This window comes from Ceratotherium simum, chromosome 23, assembly GCF_057802395.1.
Source record: "Ceratotherium simum simum isolate JZ-2026a chromosome 23, ASM5780239v1, whole genome shotgun sequence".
NCBI lineage: Eukaryota > Metazoa > Chordata > Mammalia > Perissodactyla > Rhinocerotidae > Ceratotherium > Ceratotherium simum.
The window spans coordinates 40,576,904-40,596,922 of record NC_141922.1 but is presented as its reverse complement, the minus strand read 5'-3'; the positions used below and the strand labels follow the sequence as shown (position 1 = coordinate 40,596,922).

At 43.5% G+C, this 20,019-nt stretch overlaps 1 protein-coding gene across 2 annotated transcripts in view; it reads left to right on the top strand.

Annotated features, from left to right (window-relative positions):
* Positions 1 to 20,019, top strand: part of MATN2 (matrilin 2) — a 140,333-nt gene that overhangs the window by 52,026 nt on the left and 68,288 nt on the right. For both annotated transcript variants that reach the window (XM_004431194.3, XM_004431193.3), the window contains exon 4: positions 5,036 to 5,158. In XM_004431194.3, coding sequence (XP_004431251.2) covers positions 5,036 to 5,158 — 123 coding nt within the window. The remainder of the gene's footprint in view (positions 1 to 5,035; positions 5,159 to 20,019) is intronic.

Sequence of the window (20,019 nt, the reverse complement as noted above, 5' to 3'; positions counted from 1 at the left end):
TTAGGGCCCAGATACTCTTAGAAACACCCATCACTCATCCATAAAATTTTACAGATAGAAAATTTTTACTCTTAGTAAAAATGTTTGGGATTCTTTTGTTTGAAAGTAACAGAAATTCGACTTGAATTAGCTTTTAAAGAGGGGATTGTATTATATTACTCATGGAAGTAAGGAGAAGAGTAATGAATGACAGCTCTGCTTTCTCTCCAGCTCCTCTCTCGGCTTGCCCTTCCTCTCTGGTCCTTGGGCAGAACATACGTACCCTATCAGCCCCGCACATGTTCTTGCCCTTGGTTTAAGACCCCTTTTTCTCAGTTGTACTTCCTAAATGCCAAGAAAGGACTCTGATTGTCAAACCTGTGCCAATCAATGGCATCCAGGAGTGGGGCTGCCTCATACCATCAGGGAGCTCCCACAGTTACCATGCATTCGGAGTGAGAAGGAAGGGCAGTTTCTAGAAAAAGGGGATGCTACACAGACAAAATAAGTGTTTGTACTGAGGGTTCTTAGACACCATTCGTGCCTTTATTCTACAGATAAAGAAATAAGCCAAAAAGAGCTACCCAGCTTCCTTCACCTTCCCTCACTTGTTTGAGGTAGAGGGGAGCTGGGACACAAGGCTTCTGGCCTTGAATCCAGTGCTCTTTCCATTATACCAAGTTACTGTCTCCTGATTCCAATTTCTTTTATGGTACATGGCAAAACAAGCCTTAGTAACGAGCTGTCACTCCAAGCCCAGTGCAATAGAGCTTTTAATTTCCCCATGTGACAGGTGAAGAGAGTGGAGTTGGAGAAGTAATCCACACAAGGTCATAACAAGTGATGAAGCTGAGCTTTAGTCTATTTCCAGAAGCTGTTCTCTTCACCGCTGTGCTGTCTGCTGCCCAGCGGATATTTCTCCGCCTCACATCTCCTGTCTTCTTATTTCATCTGCCAGGGTCCTGGTAAGAAGACCGGCCCTGGGCTCATCACTTGGGCCTCGGACCAGTGGATAACTGCCGTGCAGCTTGTTGCCTAGATTTTAGACTTCAGTACAGAGGAAAATAGTGACGCGCTGAGTGTTCCTCAGGAACACCCCTATGCCTATAGGTAATTTGACTACAGCAGTTCAGGAAAAGAACAGAGCCTTCCAGGGTGCAAAGCAAATGCAAGTTAAAAATAGGATAATGGGGCCGGCCCAGTGGTGCAAGCGGTTAAATGCGAGCGCTCTGCTGTGGCGGACCAGGGTTTGCCGGTTCAGATCCAGGCACGCACCGACACACCGCTTGTCAAGTCATGCTGTGGCAGCCTCCCATATAAAGTAGAGGAATATGGGCATGGATGTTAGCCCAGGGCCAGTCTTCCTCAGCAAAAAAAGAGGAGGATTGGCAGATGTTAGCTCAGGGCCAGTCTTTCTCACACACACACAAAAATAATAAAAAATAAATGCTCATTTAAAAAAAAAAACCAGGATAATAATTTTATCCTTATAAGACTGTCAAAAACTTAACGTTTTTTTTTTGTGTGTGTGTGAGGGAGATCAGCCCTGAGCTAACATCCGTGCTAATCCTCCTCTTTTTGCTGAGGAAGACCAGCTCTGAGCTAACATCTATTGCCAATCCTCCTCCTTTTTTTCCTTCCCCAAAGCCCTAGTGGATAGTTGTACGTCATAGCTGCACATCCTTCTGGTTGCTGTATGTGGGATGCGGCCTCAGCATGGCCGGAGAATTGGTGCGTCGGTGCGCGCCCGGGATCCGAACCCGGGCCTCCAGTAGCGGAGCGTGCGCACTTAACCGCTAAGCCACCAGGCCGGCCCTAAAAACTTAACGTTTGATAATCCTGAGTGCTGAAGTTTTGAGGGGTGGGAAGCGTTACTCTCATGCATTGCTGGTGTGAGTCACCTTGCAAGGCAGTTAGGCCACATCCATTTAAACTAGGACCTAGCCCTTGAGAAACAATTGCACATGTGCTCTAGGAGATGTGTTTAAGAATGTTCATCACAGCATTGTGAAAGCAAAAATCTGGGAACTGCTCAAATGTCGACTGATGGGGAAATGGCTGAATAAAATGAGGAACAGTCATATAACCAATGGATAAAACAACTGAAAGGAATAAACTAGATCTAATGTATTTGATCAGCTCTAAGATATACAGTTGGGCCAGGCTGGTGGCGCAAGCGGTTGGGTGCGCGCGCTCCGTTGTGGTGGCCTGGGGTTTGCCGGTTCGGATCCTGGGCGTGCACCAACGCACTGCTTGGCAAGCCATGCCGTGGCGGCGTCCCATATAAAGTGGAGGAAGATGGGCATGGATGTTAGCCCAGGGCCAGTCTTCCTCAGCAAAAAAAACAGGATTGGCAGATGTTAGCACAGGGCTGATCTCCTCACAAACAAAACAAAAACAATATTTTGGGCCTGCCCCGTGGCTCAGTGGTTAAGTGCGTGTGCTCCGCTGCTGGCGTCCCGGGTTCGGATCCCGGGCGTGCACCGACGCACTGCTTCTCTTGCCATGCTGAGGCCACGTCCCACATACAGCAACTAGAAGGATGTGCAGCTATGACATACAACTATCTACTGGGGCTTTGGGGGAAAAAAATAAGATATACAGTTGATTTTCATTATTCTCAGTAATTTTAGTCTATAAAGTCACAGTGAACACTCAGTTAGCAAATACTGAACCAGTGCTCCTAAGGGAAATACAGAGTTAGGTTCCTGCAAGGCTCTGGTCACAACATTTTTGTCAACTGATCAATATGTAATCTTGTTTTATGTGTATTTCTGTTTAAAGACACTTTATTTAATATATATTGTTGATTCATTAACAGTGAACTCACAGCCAACAGCACTATTACTCACGTCTGAACAAAATTTATGTAACACTCATATTCCCTGCCAGGCACATCACAGCCTTCTTGCACTAGGAACACTAGCACACTTCACTGGCACTTCACTTCAGCAAACACTAGCACTTCAGCACTACGCTTGGGCCATTTTAAACAGCAAAATTGCCAACAAAAAGCACAAAAATGCAAAAAAATGTACCACTAAATAGACCTTGAGAAGGACACTTGTTCTCAGTCTGAGAGCTGAAACAAGAAGACAGAACATCGCTTTGTACCCTTGGCTAGGAACGTGCGCATCAGGTGACTCAAATTTTTCATCACTCTGAGCATGTCCACAAATGACTATGAAAGCACTGTGTGTATTGATTTTAGGGTTACAAATAAATTTTAGCAAGTAGGTGAATTTGCAAATGCAGAATCTGTGAATAATGAGGATCAACCTTATACGTCTTCACCTTTTGACATCTCTCAAATTGGGGTACATCTTAGATTCCATGAAAGATGGTATATATATCAATATAGATAGAATCTGTGATTAATATTGAGTGAAAAACCAAGCTGAAGATCAATATATACAGGATGGACCCACGTATGTAAAATAAAACAAAAGACCACCATGCTTCTCCTTTGCTACACATGGTTAACACATATGGAGGATTTCCCTGGGCACTATTCTAAGCACTTTACCATCTTAATTATTTTAACCCTGACAAGGCCCTTATGATGTAGGTGCTATTTTTATCCCCATTTTATACAAAGAGTTTAAGAAAATTGCCCATGGTCATAAAAACAGATATTTGTTTCACACCAAAGTAAAAATGACTGATTGGATTTAATCTATGAACTTTCCTAACGTTATTTTTATCTTAACAGGAGCTAAAACACAGACAGTCATAAACTCAGAACAGTCATTCTAAATTGTATTGTTATGAAATAAAAAAGTTTTACTCTCTTAGTTCATTTATTACCCACCATATTTTTTACTTAGAAGTAAAGAGACATATACTTAAGATATACCATTGAGTTCATCAGTAGCTGAGTTTTCCTAGGCACTGGATTTAATGGGATTGTCTTAGCTTTTGAAAGCCTCTTTTATTTTAGCTTCATAATAACATATTTCTACATGTGGACATCTTTTTTGTTTGCGATAAAACTTGTATAACTTGTACTGTTTGTACTGAGGCTTGTTAATTTTAAATATGTTCAACTTGCATTATATTGAGTAAAGTCATAAATTAAGATGTAAAAAATAAGAGTTTTTATGAGCTCCAGATAGATTTATGCACGAATCAATGTGTCTGAAAGCCGAGGTACTTCAGAAACTAAATATAGAAATATTTTAAATTGAGACATAAAGATTATGGAAACATGGAACATACGAATGCATTTTTTACTTCAAAATTTTTTGTATAACACTTTTGCATATTAAAAAATTACATTACTCTTGGGGTTTATGACCCTGAGAAACTGTTGATTCTTAACCACATCTTCATTTAACTAATAGCTTTTCCTCCAACCTCATTGTTGCCTACTGAAAATCTACATGTTTGCCAAAGCCCCTTCTGGTGTCAGCAAACTTTCTGATTGCCCTGCCCACCAATTGGGTATTATTCACTGAACTGTGAAATTGCTGTTTTTTTAGGTCATTTTTTTTTTTAAGTTAGAGTCTTTTCCTCTTTATTTTTTTTTGCAGGGAAAGATTCACCCTGAGCTAACGTGTGTCGCCAATCTTCCTCTTTTTTTTTTCCCTCCCCAAAGCCCCATTGCATGGTTGTATAAGTCCTTCTAGTTCTTTGTGAGCTGCTGCCACAGCATGGCAACTGACAGATGGGTGGTATGGTACCATGACCAGAAAACAAACCCAGGCCGCCGAAGCAGGAGCGCTGAACTTTAACCATTAGACCATCAGGACTGGCTCTTGTAGGTCATTTTTGACCTATTTTTAGTTGGATATCAGCAAGTTCATATGGCTCAGCCTATCATCATTTCCCTTTGACCCTCTATGGCCCTTTATCCATATATTGCTGATGGCATTTATCTAGAACTGTCTTGTCTGAGCAGAGGCTGTAAACCCTCTTGAGGGTAGGGACTACAGCTTGCTTCTCTTTGGGTCCTGCTCTCCTCTTCACAGAGTAGGTTCTGAATAAATGTCTGTTGAGTGGATGAAGTTACAGAAGGCATCATCATTGCCTTAACTTGCTGTCTCTTCTCTTTCAGTGGTCCACATGTGCAGCATCCTGGAGCATAACTGTGCCCACTTCTGCATCAATACCCCTGGCTCATACGTCTGCAGGTGCAAACAAGGGTACATCCTCAACTCGGATCAGACGACTTGCAGAAGTAAGATTGCTTTGCAGATGTGTCTATACCATCCTCCTTGGCTCTCCCGCTCTTTCTTCTTTTATCTGGGCCCATTTAATTCATCTGTGGCTCCTTACCCAACCAAGTCATCATCTCCCTAAGGTTTTGTAACTCATGTATTTTGTGTTGACCCCTGTTCCCTACTCTGCCATCACAGTGCCTGGGCCAGAGCTGGGCACATAGTAGACCATCAGGAAGAGTTTGGAAGATCATTGGAGGCACCTTTGCAGGAATAGCCTCCTTGAATTCATGAGTTGGTGTCCTTTACTTCCAAGCTGTTCTTTAGGGGGAACTGCTGGAGAAACCACTTTTTCATCTATTGTCTCTATTACCTGTACCATGGGGAATTGTTTCCGTGTTTTATTCTCTTCTCTGAAGCATGGCCTTAGGATGAGTTATCAACATCGGCTAGGAATAATTATTCAAGTTCTGGTTTAGAGGTGTGCCAGGATCGAGTTGCTTTGGTGAGGGACACTTCATAGGTCTCCTAAATTAAAAACGGCAAACAGATATAAAGTGTTAATAGAACTCACATTCTCTTTTTTTGGCGAAGCCCCAAAACTAGACAATATGCTGGCATTTGAGCCAGCATGAGGTAATCACCTCTTAGAGGAGAGAATTACCCAGATGCTGAGTTTTGTACCTATACTTTTTTTTTAAGTTGTAAATAAAGCCACTGTAATAGCCCATAGACACCCAGGCTACCAAACCAGGCTTCTTCAAGATATGCGGAAGATCGGCCCACAGGAAGGCAAATAAGACTCAGCTAATCTCACGCGTAGTTCATGCAATGCGTAATTGTTATTATACCGCATGGTAAGCAATTAAGCATTAATGGAAAGCAGTTTGCACAAATGGCTGTAATTAGTATCATCTTAATAGAGCTAAACCACATTTTCCTTTTTTCTTCTCACTTTTCAGTTTTGAGGTTGAGAGTGGTTGGCTAGAGGCCTCCCTGCCCCCCAAGATTAAGTAACATCTGCTTGACTCCTCCAGGTCTGGGGCCTGTAGAAGCTCCAAGCTCTTGGATGCTGTGAATCCCAGGGGACTCTGTGTTCTTGGGCTCCTCTCAGACCCCAGAATCATCCTGATCTTCGGCTCGAAACTCCAACGCTTCTTCAGTTTCCACAACAAAAATCACTCCACACCAAATACTCATGGGTTTGATAGAATTTACTGGAGAACTGGGAGAGCCCAGGAAAGGTCACCTCACACACTGCTCAACAAACAACCTAAACATCTTTTTAGACAACCCCCTGTCCTCTTCAGGAGCTCTCCCTGTCCCTGCCTCCTAGCCTCTTCAGGAGCTCTCCCTCCCCAAGGGGCTTCTCCGCAGAGGACAGCCTCCCACCACCTTGCTAACTCCCTTCCTGTCCTTCCCTTCTTAGGAGCACAAGAAATTCCTCTCCTTGTCTCATGCCCAGCTGATGGGCATCTGCTGATGTCCATTTTCTTTTTTTTTCTTTTGTGAGGAAGATCAACCTTGAGCTAACATTCATGCCAATCTTCCTCTTTTTTTTGCTGAGGACGACTGGCCCTGGGCTAACATCTGTGCCTGTCTTCCTCCACTTTATATGGGACACGGCCACAGCATGGCCTGACATGTGGTGCATCAGTGTGCGCCCAGGATCTGAACCCGGGCCGCCAGCAGCAGAGCTTAACCGCTTCACCACGGGGCCGGCCCCTCTTTTTTTTTTTTTTTTTGTGAGGAAGATTGGCCCTGAGCTAACATCTGCCAATCCTCCTCTTTTTTTGCTGAGGAAGACTGGCCCTGGGCTAGCATCCATGCCCATCTTCCTCCACTTTATATGGGACACCGCCACAGCATGGCTTGCCAAGCGGTGCGTTGGTGCACGCCTGGGATCCAAACCGGCGAACCTCTGGCCGCCACATCGGAAAGTGCGCGCTTAACCGCTTGCCCCACCGGGCCGGCCCCTGCTAATGTCCATTTTCCATGGGCTGGCTCAGTCAAGTCAGAGGAATTTTGAGACCAGCAAATAAAAAATAAAAAGTTATCCCCCTGATGTCATGAGTAAGACCTTCCCCACACCCCAGGGTTTGCCAATTCCCAGCCTGCCCACATCAAGCTCTGAGGCCCTCAGGCTCTCCCAAGTGCTGGTCTGGCCTTGGCTCCCTCCTGTCTAGGGCTGTGGGTGCAAAGAGTGTGAAGCAGAAACTGCCTGGGCTTCAGACAGACCAATCAGGTGAGGGGCAAGGAGGCCCACCTGGAGGAGGGACATGAACCCAGGGCAGTGGTTCTCAAGCTTCAGTAACTAAGAATCACCCAGGAAGCCGACCCCTGGGCCTCACTCCCAGAGATGTAGAGTCAACAGATCTGGGTGGGGCCCAGGAGTCTGCATTTTCAATGAACTTCTGACATAGATTGCTGCCACACTGTGAGATTTACTGGCATCAGGCAGCAAGGGGACAGGAGAGAAGGGCTTGGAGTTAAAGGAGCAGGGAAGGGCTGGAGCCAGGGCTCTGCCATCCCATCTGACCCAGCCATCTAGTCACCTGGAAGCAGTTAAACTACATTTACTGTCAGCGCCAGACTTAACGTACAGTCATAAAGAGCAGTTCTCTCTCTCTCAGGAAAAGATAATTCTTTTGCTTGTGTGCCAGAAATTATATACCAGTAGACTCGTGGAAATAATAGGGTCTTTATAGTCTGCAGACCTGGGTTTGAATTCTGACATTCAGGCTGTGTCTGTCTCACCCTGAGTTGGCTGTTTAAACTCCTTGACTCAACTTCCTCCCCCATAAAATAGGAAGAGTGGTGAGAAATTAATACCTATCTCATAGATAAGTCCTTGTTAGCCTGTGGTTTTGGTCTGGTGGACAGTTAAAGGTGGTGCCAAGGGAAGGCTGGGCCATACCCTGACCTCTGTTTATGAGCTGTTTGCAGGGACCTGTCCCTGCCAACACCTAGAGAGACTCAGTGGGCCTGGAGAGGAATGAGACACGGCTATTTCCATTTCGGGCGTATAAGATGGGCCAGGCAGCATGCAAATGACTGGAAATAAAATAATGAATAAAACAGCAAAGTTCCTGCTCTCCTGGGGCTCACATTCTTGCATGGCAGTAAATCAGATAAACAACCAAGGTAATTGCAACCAAAAGTGATTGCAGCCCAGGCCCAGCTCGGTGTGCTGCACACGAGGTCAGGCCTAACTGTAGCTACTTATTAAGTGTCTGCCATGTGCCGGCAGCTCTCCTGAGGGCTTTTTATCTGTTGTTTCATTTAATTCTGACAACGAGCTCTTGAAGTAGGTTTATCACTCTCATTTTGCAGATAAGGAAAATAAGGTACAAAAAAAAGGTTAGACAATTTACTCAAGGTCATTTGGCTAGTAATGTGCCCAAACCAGAATCCAAATCCTGTTATGTGTGACCCCATATTCCTAGCTCTTAACCACCAGTTGATACTGTCCCATGATCCTTGAGGGCCCCCAGATGGCAGAAGGGCAACCCTGCAACCAAAGAAACTCCTCCAAGCCCAGAACAGGCAGGTTCAAAGACTCGTTGCTCCTAAGAGAGACAACTAATTCACCAGGACTAACATTCAAATGATTGTCGTTACCCCAAGTCCACTACCAACTTCTGTGATCCTGTCATTGTAGAGAATGATTGTAACAGGGCCTCTTAGGTGATTGCTTTCAAATACAAACACACACACACACCATATCCACCATTTTCTATCCATATCCTGCCTGTGTTGAGAGAGGAGGCAGACATAGATAATTCATAGGTTCTTTGAGTGGAAATGGACCTTGGCTATCAGAGTTTTAGCTCCTTCTCCCACATCACCCAGGAATTCTATTCCCTCCTGGTGTCCAGATGGTCAATGGTGCATGTCCAATCACTATCACCTATCTGGGACACCAGGTCATTGCAAAGCACCTGTAGTCCCACCTTTAGATAGCCTGGATCAGTGGTTTAGCTGAAATCCTGCTCTTTATAATTCTCACCTTTGATCCTATTTCTGCCATCTGAAGCCATATACCAAAAAACGTATTTCCTTTTCCAAATAAAAAAAGAAAGCCCTTTGATTATTGAAGAGTGTTACCCTCCCCCCAACCCCCATTAATTTTCTCTTTTTCAGGGGCAGCATAAACATATCTTTAGGTGACCTGGTTTTGGGTCTCTTCGCTGACCAGTCACCCCTCTTCTGGACACCAGTTGGTCAGTGTCTCAAAATGTGCTCTTCCATTTAAAGACTAGATCAAGCACATTAAATAATCTTACCTTCAAAGTTCTGCCCCTATGAGCAATTTGGAATGTACCAGAAGCCAGCATTGTGGGTTCTTCTGTCCTCCAAAGAGTCTTCTGCCAATACCGTGGTATGAGATGTGTGCGAAAGCATTAGCATAGTGCCTAGCCCATAGGGCTCAGTAGAAGTTTATGTCCTTCTCTTTCCTCCTTTAAAAAAAAAATGGAGAAAAAAATCCTAATGAAGTGTGCCTATCTTCACATGTGTATTACCCTCTACCTTCCCCTCGCCTTGAATTCCTTTCCCACTAACAGGAAAGAACTTTATATTGTTTCCTGTTCTTTAAACAAGAATTTTTCCTTCCTTTCTCTCCCTTCTGGAATATTTAATCTATCTGGAAGAATAATGAAAATGCAACATTTAGAAAACTTCACTTGGCAAAAATGTCAACTTTCTTGTCCAGCTTTCTCATTTTTTTCTCTCTCGAGAACCATACCAAATGCATTTTACTGCTTTCATTCTTCAGATATGTTCCTAACATTATTTTTCCCAAGCCACTTAAGTGGTTTAATAGCTTTTATATTAGAGTTTAATCAAGGGGCATGATCCAGAAAACCAGTCACATTATCAAAGAGAGAAAAGAAAACTATAACCAACATTCCTTATGAATTTAGAGGCAAAAATTCTTAAAAACTCATCAAATAGAATCCATGTATATATAATATAATCCAGACCAAATGGGGTTTATACCAAGAATGCAAGGTTGGTTTAACATTCAAAAATCAGCTAATGTAATTCACCATATTAACAGATTAAAAAATGAAAAAACATATGATCATTTCAATAAATGCAGAAAAAACATTGGACAGTACCCAACATTCATTCATGATAAAACTCTCAGGAAACTAGGAATAAAAGAGAAATTCCTCAACTTGATAAAGGGCATTTATGAAAAAACCAACAATTAACGTCATACTCAAGAATGAAATGATTTCTTCCTAAGATCAGGAACAAAACAGTTATGTCCACTCTTACCACTTCTATTCAACATTGTACTGGAGGTTCTAACTGATATGATAATGAAATAAAAAGAATTAGAGAGCCATATGGATTGGAAAGGAAAAAATAAAACTGTCTTTATTCACAGACTATCTTATTGTTTATGTAGAAAAGCTGATGGAATCTTCCAAAAAGCTGTTAAAATTAATAAATGCATTTAGCAAGGTTGCAAGATAAAAAGTCAATATACAAAATTATTTTATTGTATTTTTATATACTGGCAACAAAAATCATAAATTGACATTTTAAAAATACCACTTACAATAGCATTGGAAATATATAAATTAGAGGTAAATTTGACAAAAGATATACATGATCTATACACTGAAAAAAGTACAAAGGATTTCTGCAATAAATTAAAGAAGACCTAACTAAATGGAGAGATATACCATATTGTGGAATGAAAGACTTAATATTGCTTAGATGTCAGTTCTTTCTAAATTGATCTATAGGGGGCCGGCCCCATGGCGTAGTGATTAAGTGTGCGTGCTCTGCTGCTGGCGGCCCCGGTTCGGATCCCTGGCATGCACCGACACACCGCTTGTCAGGCCATGCTGTGGCAGTGTCCCATATAAAGTGGAGGAAGATGGGCACAGATGCTGGCTCAGGGCCAGTCTTCCTCAGCAAAAACAGGAGGATTGGTATGGATGTTAGCTCAGGGCTGATCTTCCTCACACACATACACACTAAATAAATAAATATTAAAAAAAATAAAATCGATTTATAGAGTCAAAGCAATCCCTATCAAAATCTTAGCAGACTTTTTTTGGGGTAAAAACTGACAATCTGATTCTAAAATATATAAGAAAATGCCAAAAAAAAAAAACTAGAATAGTCAAACACAGTCGATTCTCATTATGTAGAGTAGTTACGTTTTATAAGTCTCTGTGAACATTGAACTAGTGATTACTGGATCATTGTTCCTAGAGGAAATACGGGGCTAGGTTCCCTCGAGCTTCTGGCCACGACATTTCGTCAATCAATACAAACCTTGTTTTACATAACCTTGTTTTATGTATGTTTCTGTTTAAAGACACCTTATTAAGTATATATTGTTGATTCATTAACATTGAACTCACAGCCAACAGCACTATTACTCATGCCTGAACGAAATTTACCTAACCCACATCTCTTTTCCGTAAAGCACGTCACAGCCTTCTTGCACTTAGGAACACTAGACAGCACTTCAGCACTACTCTTGGGGCCCATTTTATTTATTTATTTAAATTTTATTTATTTATTTATTTTCCCTCAAAGCCCCAGTAGATAGTGGTATGTCATAGCTGTACGTCCTTCTAGTTGCTGTATGTGGGACTCGGCCCCAGCATGGCCAGAGAAGCAGAGAGTCGGTACGTGCCCAGGATCCGAACCCGGGCCACCAGCAGTGGAGCTCTCGCACCTAACCACCAAGCCATGAGGCCCTGGGGCCCATTTTAGATAGTGAAATCACCAACAAAAGCACAAAAATGCAAAAAATATGGCACTAAATAGGACGCTTGTTTACACTACGAGAGCTAAAACAAGAAGGCAGAGGATTACCTTGTTTGACTTTAGCTGGGAAGGTGTGCGTCAGGTGACTCAAATTTTTCACCACTCTGTGCACATCCATGAATGGCCACGAAAATGCCACAGGTATTGATTTTGGGTTATAAGTAAATTTTAGCCAGTAGGTGAATTCACACATATGGATCTGTGAAAATGATGGATCTGCAAAATGATGATCAACTAAAATTATGAAAAAAATAAAGTTGGGGGGTTTAAATTACCTGATTTCGAGACTAATTATAAAGCAACACTAATGGGCCGGCTCTGTGGCTTAGCGGTTAAGTGCGTGCGCTCTGATGCTGGCGGCCCGGGTTCGGATCCCGGGCGCGCCCCGAGGCACCACTTCTCCGTCCAACGCGAGGCCGAGTCCCACGTACGGCAACTGGAAGGATGTGAACCTATGACATACAACTATCTACTGCGGCTTTGGGGGGAAAAAAATGAATAAATAAAAAAATCTTTATAAAGCAACAGTAATCAAAACAGTGTGGTATTGGCGTAAAGATGGACATCAATGGAACAGAACATAGTCCAGAAATAGACCCATACATATATGGTGAAATGGTTTTTGACTAAGATAACAAGGCAATTCATGGGGAAAGAATAATGTTATCAACAAATGATGCTGGAACAATTAGAGTGTCATGTGCAAAAAAATAGACCTTGATGCTTACCTCACACCATATACAAAAATTAACTCAAAATGAATTTTAAATCTAAATATAAGAGTGGAAACAAATGTCTAGATGAAAATGTAGGAAAAAATTTTGGTGACCCTGGGTTTGGCAAGGATTTTTTAGATAGGACAGACACACAACATGAAACAAGACAGAAAAAACTCAATATATTGAACTTTATCAAAATTAAACCATTTGCTCTTCAAAATACACTGCTACTAAGATGAAAAGGCAAGCCACAGACTGGGATAAAATATTTGCAAAACACGTCCAATAAAAGACCTTAGAATATATAAAGAATTCTTAGAACTCAATAATAGGAGAATAACCCTGTCAAAATGGACAAAAGATATGAACAGACACGAAACCAAAGAAGATATATGGATGGCAAAGAAGCATGTGAAGAGATGCTCAACCTTATTAGTCACTAGGGAAATTCAAATTAAAACCACAATGAGATATCACTATACTTCCGCTAGATTGGATAAATTTTACAATATTGACCATACCAAGTGTTGGCAAAGTTGGGAACAGGAATTATCATTGTTCCTGGTGGGAATGTAAAATGGTTCAACCACTTTGGAAAAAAGTTTAGGAGTTTCTTACAAAGTTAAATATGTACCTACCGTATGACCCAGCCATTCCACTTTTAGGTATTTACCCAAAAGAAATTAAAGTTTATGTCAAAGATTTGAACACAAATGTTCACAACAGCTTTACTTGCAATAGCCCAAAACTGGAAACAACCTAAATGTCCATCAACAGGTGAATGGATAACAAATTGTGATACATGCATACAACGTAAAGCATGAACTATTGACGTGCAGCAAGCTGAATGAATCTCAAAATAACCACGTCGAATGAAAGAAACCAGACAGAAAAGAGTACAGACAATATGATTCTATTCATATAAAATTTTGGAAAGTGGTCACTAACCTTTGTGACAGAGAGCAGATTAGTGGTTGCCTGGGTCCAGGGGGAAGGGAGAGACTGGAGGAGGTATTCAAAGGGGCACGAGGAAACTTTGGGGGTTTGGAGGTGATAGATATGTCTGTTATCTAGATTATGGAGATGGTATCTTATTATGTCAGATTTATCAAATTGTATACTTTAAATACGTGCAGTTTATTGTATGTCATTTATAACTCAATAAAACTTATATATATAGTCAGAACAAGGTGGTTTTGGAAGGGTAAGTGGTGCTGAAACAAAAGGTTACAAGAGAAGAGGTCAGAGAAAGAGTCATGGAACACTCAGGGAAGGCGTTGTGGAGGAGGGGATTTTGGAGCAAGTCAAAGAAGAGAAGAGAAATGCACTGCTTGTTATCTTTAGGGGATGCTAAGGAGACCAGACTGCCTGTCTGGAATAGTTTGTGTGGGGCATTGGTGGGGGATGAGAGAAAGGAATGTAAGCTGGAACAAATTATGGAGCGATTTGATTCTCAAGCTGAATTCCATCAGCGGTCTTTGGTGGGTGGGGGGCTGAACAGAGGGTGTCAAAGATAAAACCACATTTTAGTAAATTGAATATAGCAATAATATATACATAGGATTACAGTTAGGTAGAGAGTGGAGGCTGAAATACCATCCATCCATTCGTTCATTTATTCATTCAGTACTTATTGATTCCCCTTTATTGGCCAGGAGCTCTTAATGGGGTGGTGGGAGAAAAATGAGTGTTTCTCTTATATGTTTGAGACCCAGTAAACCCTCAGATCTTGGCTTCCTTGTGCTCTGCACATGCGGAGCAGAATATGAAAGATGCAATCAGTTTACAATTCTAATCAGTTCAGTCAATTCAGTGCATGTGTTTCTTATGCCGAGAGAATTAATTAGGAAACTGCAGCTATAATCCCGCCCCAGGGAGGAGTTTATGACATAAAATGGGGGATGGGGGGGTGGGGGGTGGTAGTTGAATTTAGACTGACAGATAACTTCAGAGAGGCAGCCTGGTTTTGAGGGAAAACTGGTGAGTCCGGGAAGGAACCCACACAAGTGGTGGGTACAGCTGGAGCTGGAGGATTAGAGTTCAAGGAAAATGCGTGACTGGATGTGGGTGGTGGTGGTAATTGAGCCTGAAAATGGATGAAATCTTGGAGGGAGAAAGGGAGTGTGGAAAGGGAAGGTCAGGGTCTGAGCTTTGGGGCAGCCAAAAATGTCAGAACGTGGAGCAGGAGTGGGGAGCAGCCTGCAGCATGGAGTGTCCCCTTCACCCTGGCTCTTGGGCCCGGGGGCTGGGAGGTCATCGTGGGCAGTTTTCTCACCCTCAGGCTGTGCCAGGGCATAGTTTAAAAAAAAAAAAAAAAGGAATCTGGGGTGAGTAGAGCCCTCTGGGAGATGGGAGAACTGAGCTGACTAAATGTGAGTGGAGAAATGCCGGTTGTGAAAGAATTATTACACATCAGGGGAAAATGAGTTTGACCCTCGTACAGCTTGTTCTCTGCTTTCCTATTTTCCCAAGCACCTAGACAAGTAGTTCTCAAAGTGTGGTCCCCCAGAGAGCAGCTTCAGCTTTGTGGGGGAAACTTGTTAGAAATGCAAATTCCCAGGCCCTACCCTAGACCTACTGAATCAGGGACTCTAGGGGTGGGGCCCAGGAATTTGTTTTAACAAGCCTCTAGGGGATTCTCATGTGAGCCAAGTTTAAAAACCACTGACCTAGATGTCTTGAACTAGATCTTTCCCTGGGAGATTCCACTCAGTAGGCAGTTTATATTAAGAACGTGATGATGTGATAGCCATTTGGAAATTGCAAAGAGCTCCTGTTTATTTGTGATTTTGATCAACCTCACTGGGTCAGATTTACTTACGTTTTAAGGCTTTATTTTGGGGATCCTCCCCCCTTTATTTTCCCTTCTCAAAAGAAAACTGAAGTCCTGTTAGTGAATAGGAGAATGGATTGAAAAAGAATTAAACTGTTGGAGGAAAGGATGCAAGGCACAGCTGGAGTTTGCCTGAAAGAACAGGTTTTTCTCGGTGACATTGGGATTGTTTGGTTTCTTCCAGCCTAGAAGCACGAGGCCGATGACTCACATTTACTGTTGCAAGTCTTTAAATCCAAACTGCAGCTGTCAAAATAAGATGAGTGCTTTCAGACATAGTGAAAGGAGGAGCACGGTCCCCAAAACGCAGGCTTGGGTTTTGCCTGAGTTTGTGGCACCCTAACTCTGAACGAGCTTTCGGGTTGGAGCAGGTGGAAAGCCCATTGTTTCCCACGAGTGAAATAACAGCCCTAGTCATACATTTCTCTTCTCTCCTGCTGTGATAGATAACTTCTGATTTCTAAGTCGCAGGCTAAATAACAGCAGGGGCTATAAAAAAGTGGAGCGTTTCTTGAAAGGTGTTCATTTTGCTGTAACTCCAAAGGAGAGATTAAACTGTTGTTGGTGTCAATAGCCTGTAGTGTGGCTTGTCTAAAATTCTGAAAAGTCAGTGAAAACCCTTGATTTCGCCCAGGATGATGTCAGCCACAGCAGCCACAGTCTTTGTCTTGTGCTCCTCGTCCAGCGTAACCAGATGAAAGTTTTCCAAGTTCTCCGGGCTGAGGCGCTGACTCAGGGTTTTGAGATCACAAATGAAGGAAGGCACTTAAATCTAGGGTGCATGCGAGCCTCGGGGAAAACATGAGGGATGGATATGAGCACAACTTGAGGCTCTTAGTAATCAAATCCTCACTGATTTATTTCACCTGGGAAGACTGAGCAGACGCAGTTAACATCCCTCTAAAATCCTCCCTGAACTAAGAGAAGCAAGCACATTTTGCTGGCTGTCAGCTGTGTGCTAACAGTTGCCCTCTGACAAGGCATTGCTTGAGTTTGGTGAGATCTTTAGTTATAAAATTCAAAATTGCCTACTTTATTAGATCAATTCAGCCTAGAACTCACAAACCAGAATTTAGTCAAAGATATGTTGATGTTATTTAGAGAAATCTGAATGTAGTGTCCGTGTGTGGGGTTTTCATAGGCCCCCAGTAAAGTGACACTATATTAGAATTGTGATGTAGGCAAAATCTGGTTGGGGTCCACCTCTCCTCCATGCTTGACTAGGCCTGCACCCCCAGGACCTTTCTTCACCCCAGTCTAAGGTAGAGGGAGGCAAAGGTTTGTTGAGTACCTACTGTCTGTCAGTTGCTTTACTCATCAAAATTATCTCATTTAGCCCTGCAATAAGATGTTTTCTCCACTTAATTGTTTAACCTCTTTGAAAGTTGAAGCCAGGTCTGGCTCCAAAGACAGTATTCTTTTCACTCTACCTGGTTGCCTCACTCCCACCCTGTCTAAAGAAACATAACTGCCCTTGATCTCCCCCTCCGAGGCTCAATTCCCTTGATCCCTACTTTTTCATATTACCTCGCTCAGGTCCTTGTATAAAATAATTTTTTCAGTGAGACCGCCTTCTGACCACACTATTTAGAACAGAAGCTCCCTTCCCTCCACACTCCTAACCACCTTTTCCTGCTTAATTTTGTTCTGCAGCACTTATAAGATCTAACATAACATGGTTTTACCTGTTTATTTTGTTTATCTGGCCCCTGTCAGTGGCGTGCTGGTAAATGTTTAACAACCAGATCTCCAGGGGGAAAAAAGATCTGATTTGTAATATTCACCAATTCCCATGGTGTCAATACTGCCACCGTGGCTGATTTCAAGCTACGCACTTGGCCTTGCTGAATGCAGAGTTGGGAAGAGGTGTGCACGGTCTGTTGAATGAGTCAGTAGGAGGCTGGCCCTAGCACACCACTGGCTCCCCACTCAAATATCAGCTCCCTGGGGACAGGGATCAACTGACTGATTTTTTTTTTTTTTTGTGAGGAAGACTAGCCCTGAGCTAACATCTGTTGCCAATCCTCCTCTTTTTGCTGAGGAAGATTGGCCCTGGGCTAACATCCGTGCCCATCTTCCTCTACTTTATCTGTGGGACGCCTGCCACAGCATGGCTTGATAAGCGGTGCAGAGGTCCGTGCCTGGGATCCGAACCCGTGAACCCTGGGCCGCCGAAGCGGAGCACGGGAACTTAACCACTGTGCCACTGGGCCGGCCCTATCAACTGACTGATTTTTTATCTGTTTTATTCACTGTTGTTTTCCCAGCACTTTGAACAATTTGATGAATGAATAAATGAATTCAGTCATTCAAATATATTTAAAAACATTGGCCAGATACCATGCTAGATATTTGAGCTCGAGGGCTGAACAAAGCAAGCACTGCTGTCATATGGCAGGGGAAATAGATGTTAAATAATCAGTTGCAAATTAAGTGTTAAATTACAATTGTGGTAAGGGGAACTATGAGGGGGAACTTGACCTCTAACAGGGAGTGGTCAGATAAAAGCCCCCTGAGTACTCTAGGCTGGTGGCTGTCAAGTCAAGTCCACAGATGTCCACTAAGCACCTACTGTGTGAAAGGTACCCTGAGGAACTCCAAGACTTATGCTGTCCTGCTCAGAGATTACAACCTGGGCAAGACTGATGAGGGAGGAACTCCTGACAGCCCTGTGTTTGTGTAACACGGATGTGGGCTCATTCATCCATTCACAAGTACTTACTGAGCACCAACAATGTGCTAGCACTGTGCTGGGTCCCAGGGACGCAGCAGACAGCTTAGCTGTCGTGACAGTTCTTCCGGTGTCTGCGGCTGGGGGCTGGTTCCCAGGCGTCACTGTACTCGGAGCCCTCTTCTGGTATGGGAATACCTCTTGCTGGGGAAGAGGAGAGGCACACAGACTTGGGGGGAGTTTTGTTCCCATCTCACTCATCTTTCCAGGACCCCATTTCTGATGAAGGAGAGTAGTTTTAGGACTCTGGAACCCTGCTGGGATGCAGGGGGTATGGGCCTTTGTCACTGTTGTTTCAGCAGAGGAACACTTAGGGAGCACCAGCTACATGTGCTAGGACACGGTGCTAGGCTCTGGGGAATCAAAACTGAGTCAGACCAGCTCACATTCCAACGGGGCAGACAGACATGTGATCAGTCCTTTCAGTACCGTAGGATGAATGCATAAGTGCTAGAGTGGAGCCATGTGTACACTGCTAGAGGAGCCAGAGGCAGGAGCTCTAAGCCCAGCCAACCTGGAGAAGGCTTCCTGGAGGAGGTGACATTTGACTGAAGTCGTGAGCATGAGTGGGGGTCACTGGTTTGAGAAGGTGGAAGGGTAATGGGAACTCTGAATCCACTGCTTCTCCCATCCCCCACGGTTTAATCACCCTTCAGTGAAATCCTCCCAGGCTGTGAGAAAAAGAAGTGCTGTTTTTCAAAAGCACAAGGAATCATCCAAAAACATCTGTATTCATTTCAAAGGGAAGTGACCGCTGCCAGAAAAACAACCAAGTTGTTTTGTCAGAACCTAGTCTGTATTTATTCCTTGGTCTTTGTTTAATTAAATTAATCCCTCAATGGTTTCCCTTGGGACGGTACAGATCACTAGTGGCCATAAATCCTCAATGTTCTAAAAACAGTACGAAAGGACAATACACAGCGGAGCCAACTGGCAAGCTTGCTGTTTGTGGGACCGTCCTTCTGGAATGCGAGCGATAATCCTGTTCCTACCACACTTTGCACCCTCACGTAGTGTCTGGGGTTCTTTCAGCCCCTTGGAGAGGGGACCAAGGACAGCAGTAATTCTGAGCTTTGTTTAAGGGAGGAAACTGAGCCTGGCAGTCTCAGTTAATAAAGGGAGATGACTGCTGGGTCGGGCACCTTCCGCTTGGAGGACTGTGAGGACTTTTTATCCATGAGGTTTAAGGACTCTCGACCTGGTAGCACACTGGAGTTACCTGGAGAGGTTTAACAAACACTGCTGCCTGCATCCCACCTCCAGCCAGTCCGATTTAAGGGGGGAGGGATTGGGCATCAGATTTTCAAAAGCTCCCCAGAGGGTTTTAATGGGCAGCCGAGGTCGGGCACTGCTGCTTCTGTAGACCAGACCTTGCATTCGCAGACTGTCCTGCGGGCACCCCAGCCTGTCCTGAAAGGAATCAACATTTCATTGCCTCTCCACCTACCCTGTGTGGGAAGTCTTTTGGAGAAAAGGGTTACTGCTTCAAGGTCCTGCTTTTGAAATGCTACTTCAAAGGGGTTCTTGTGTAACATGTTCATTTTTTTCATTATTATAAAAGCTCGTGCTATCAACTCGTGTTAGAAAATTTGAAAACAGATCATTATAAGTAAGAATAAAAATCACCTGTACTCCCACCACTCCGTTGTAAGCGCTGTTGGGCAGGGTTCCTGCTGGACACAGAGGCAAAGCAGCAGCTGGAGCAGAGAAGGGGGACCCAGGCGGAGACGTTCCTGCCCCCCACCTTCAGAGATGGGCTTGAGATTTGGGGGGTAGCTTGTTCCAGTGTGCTGGGGT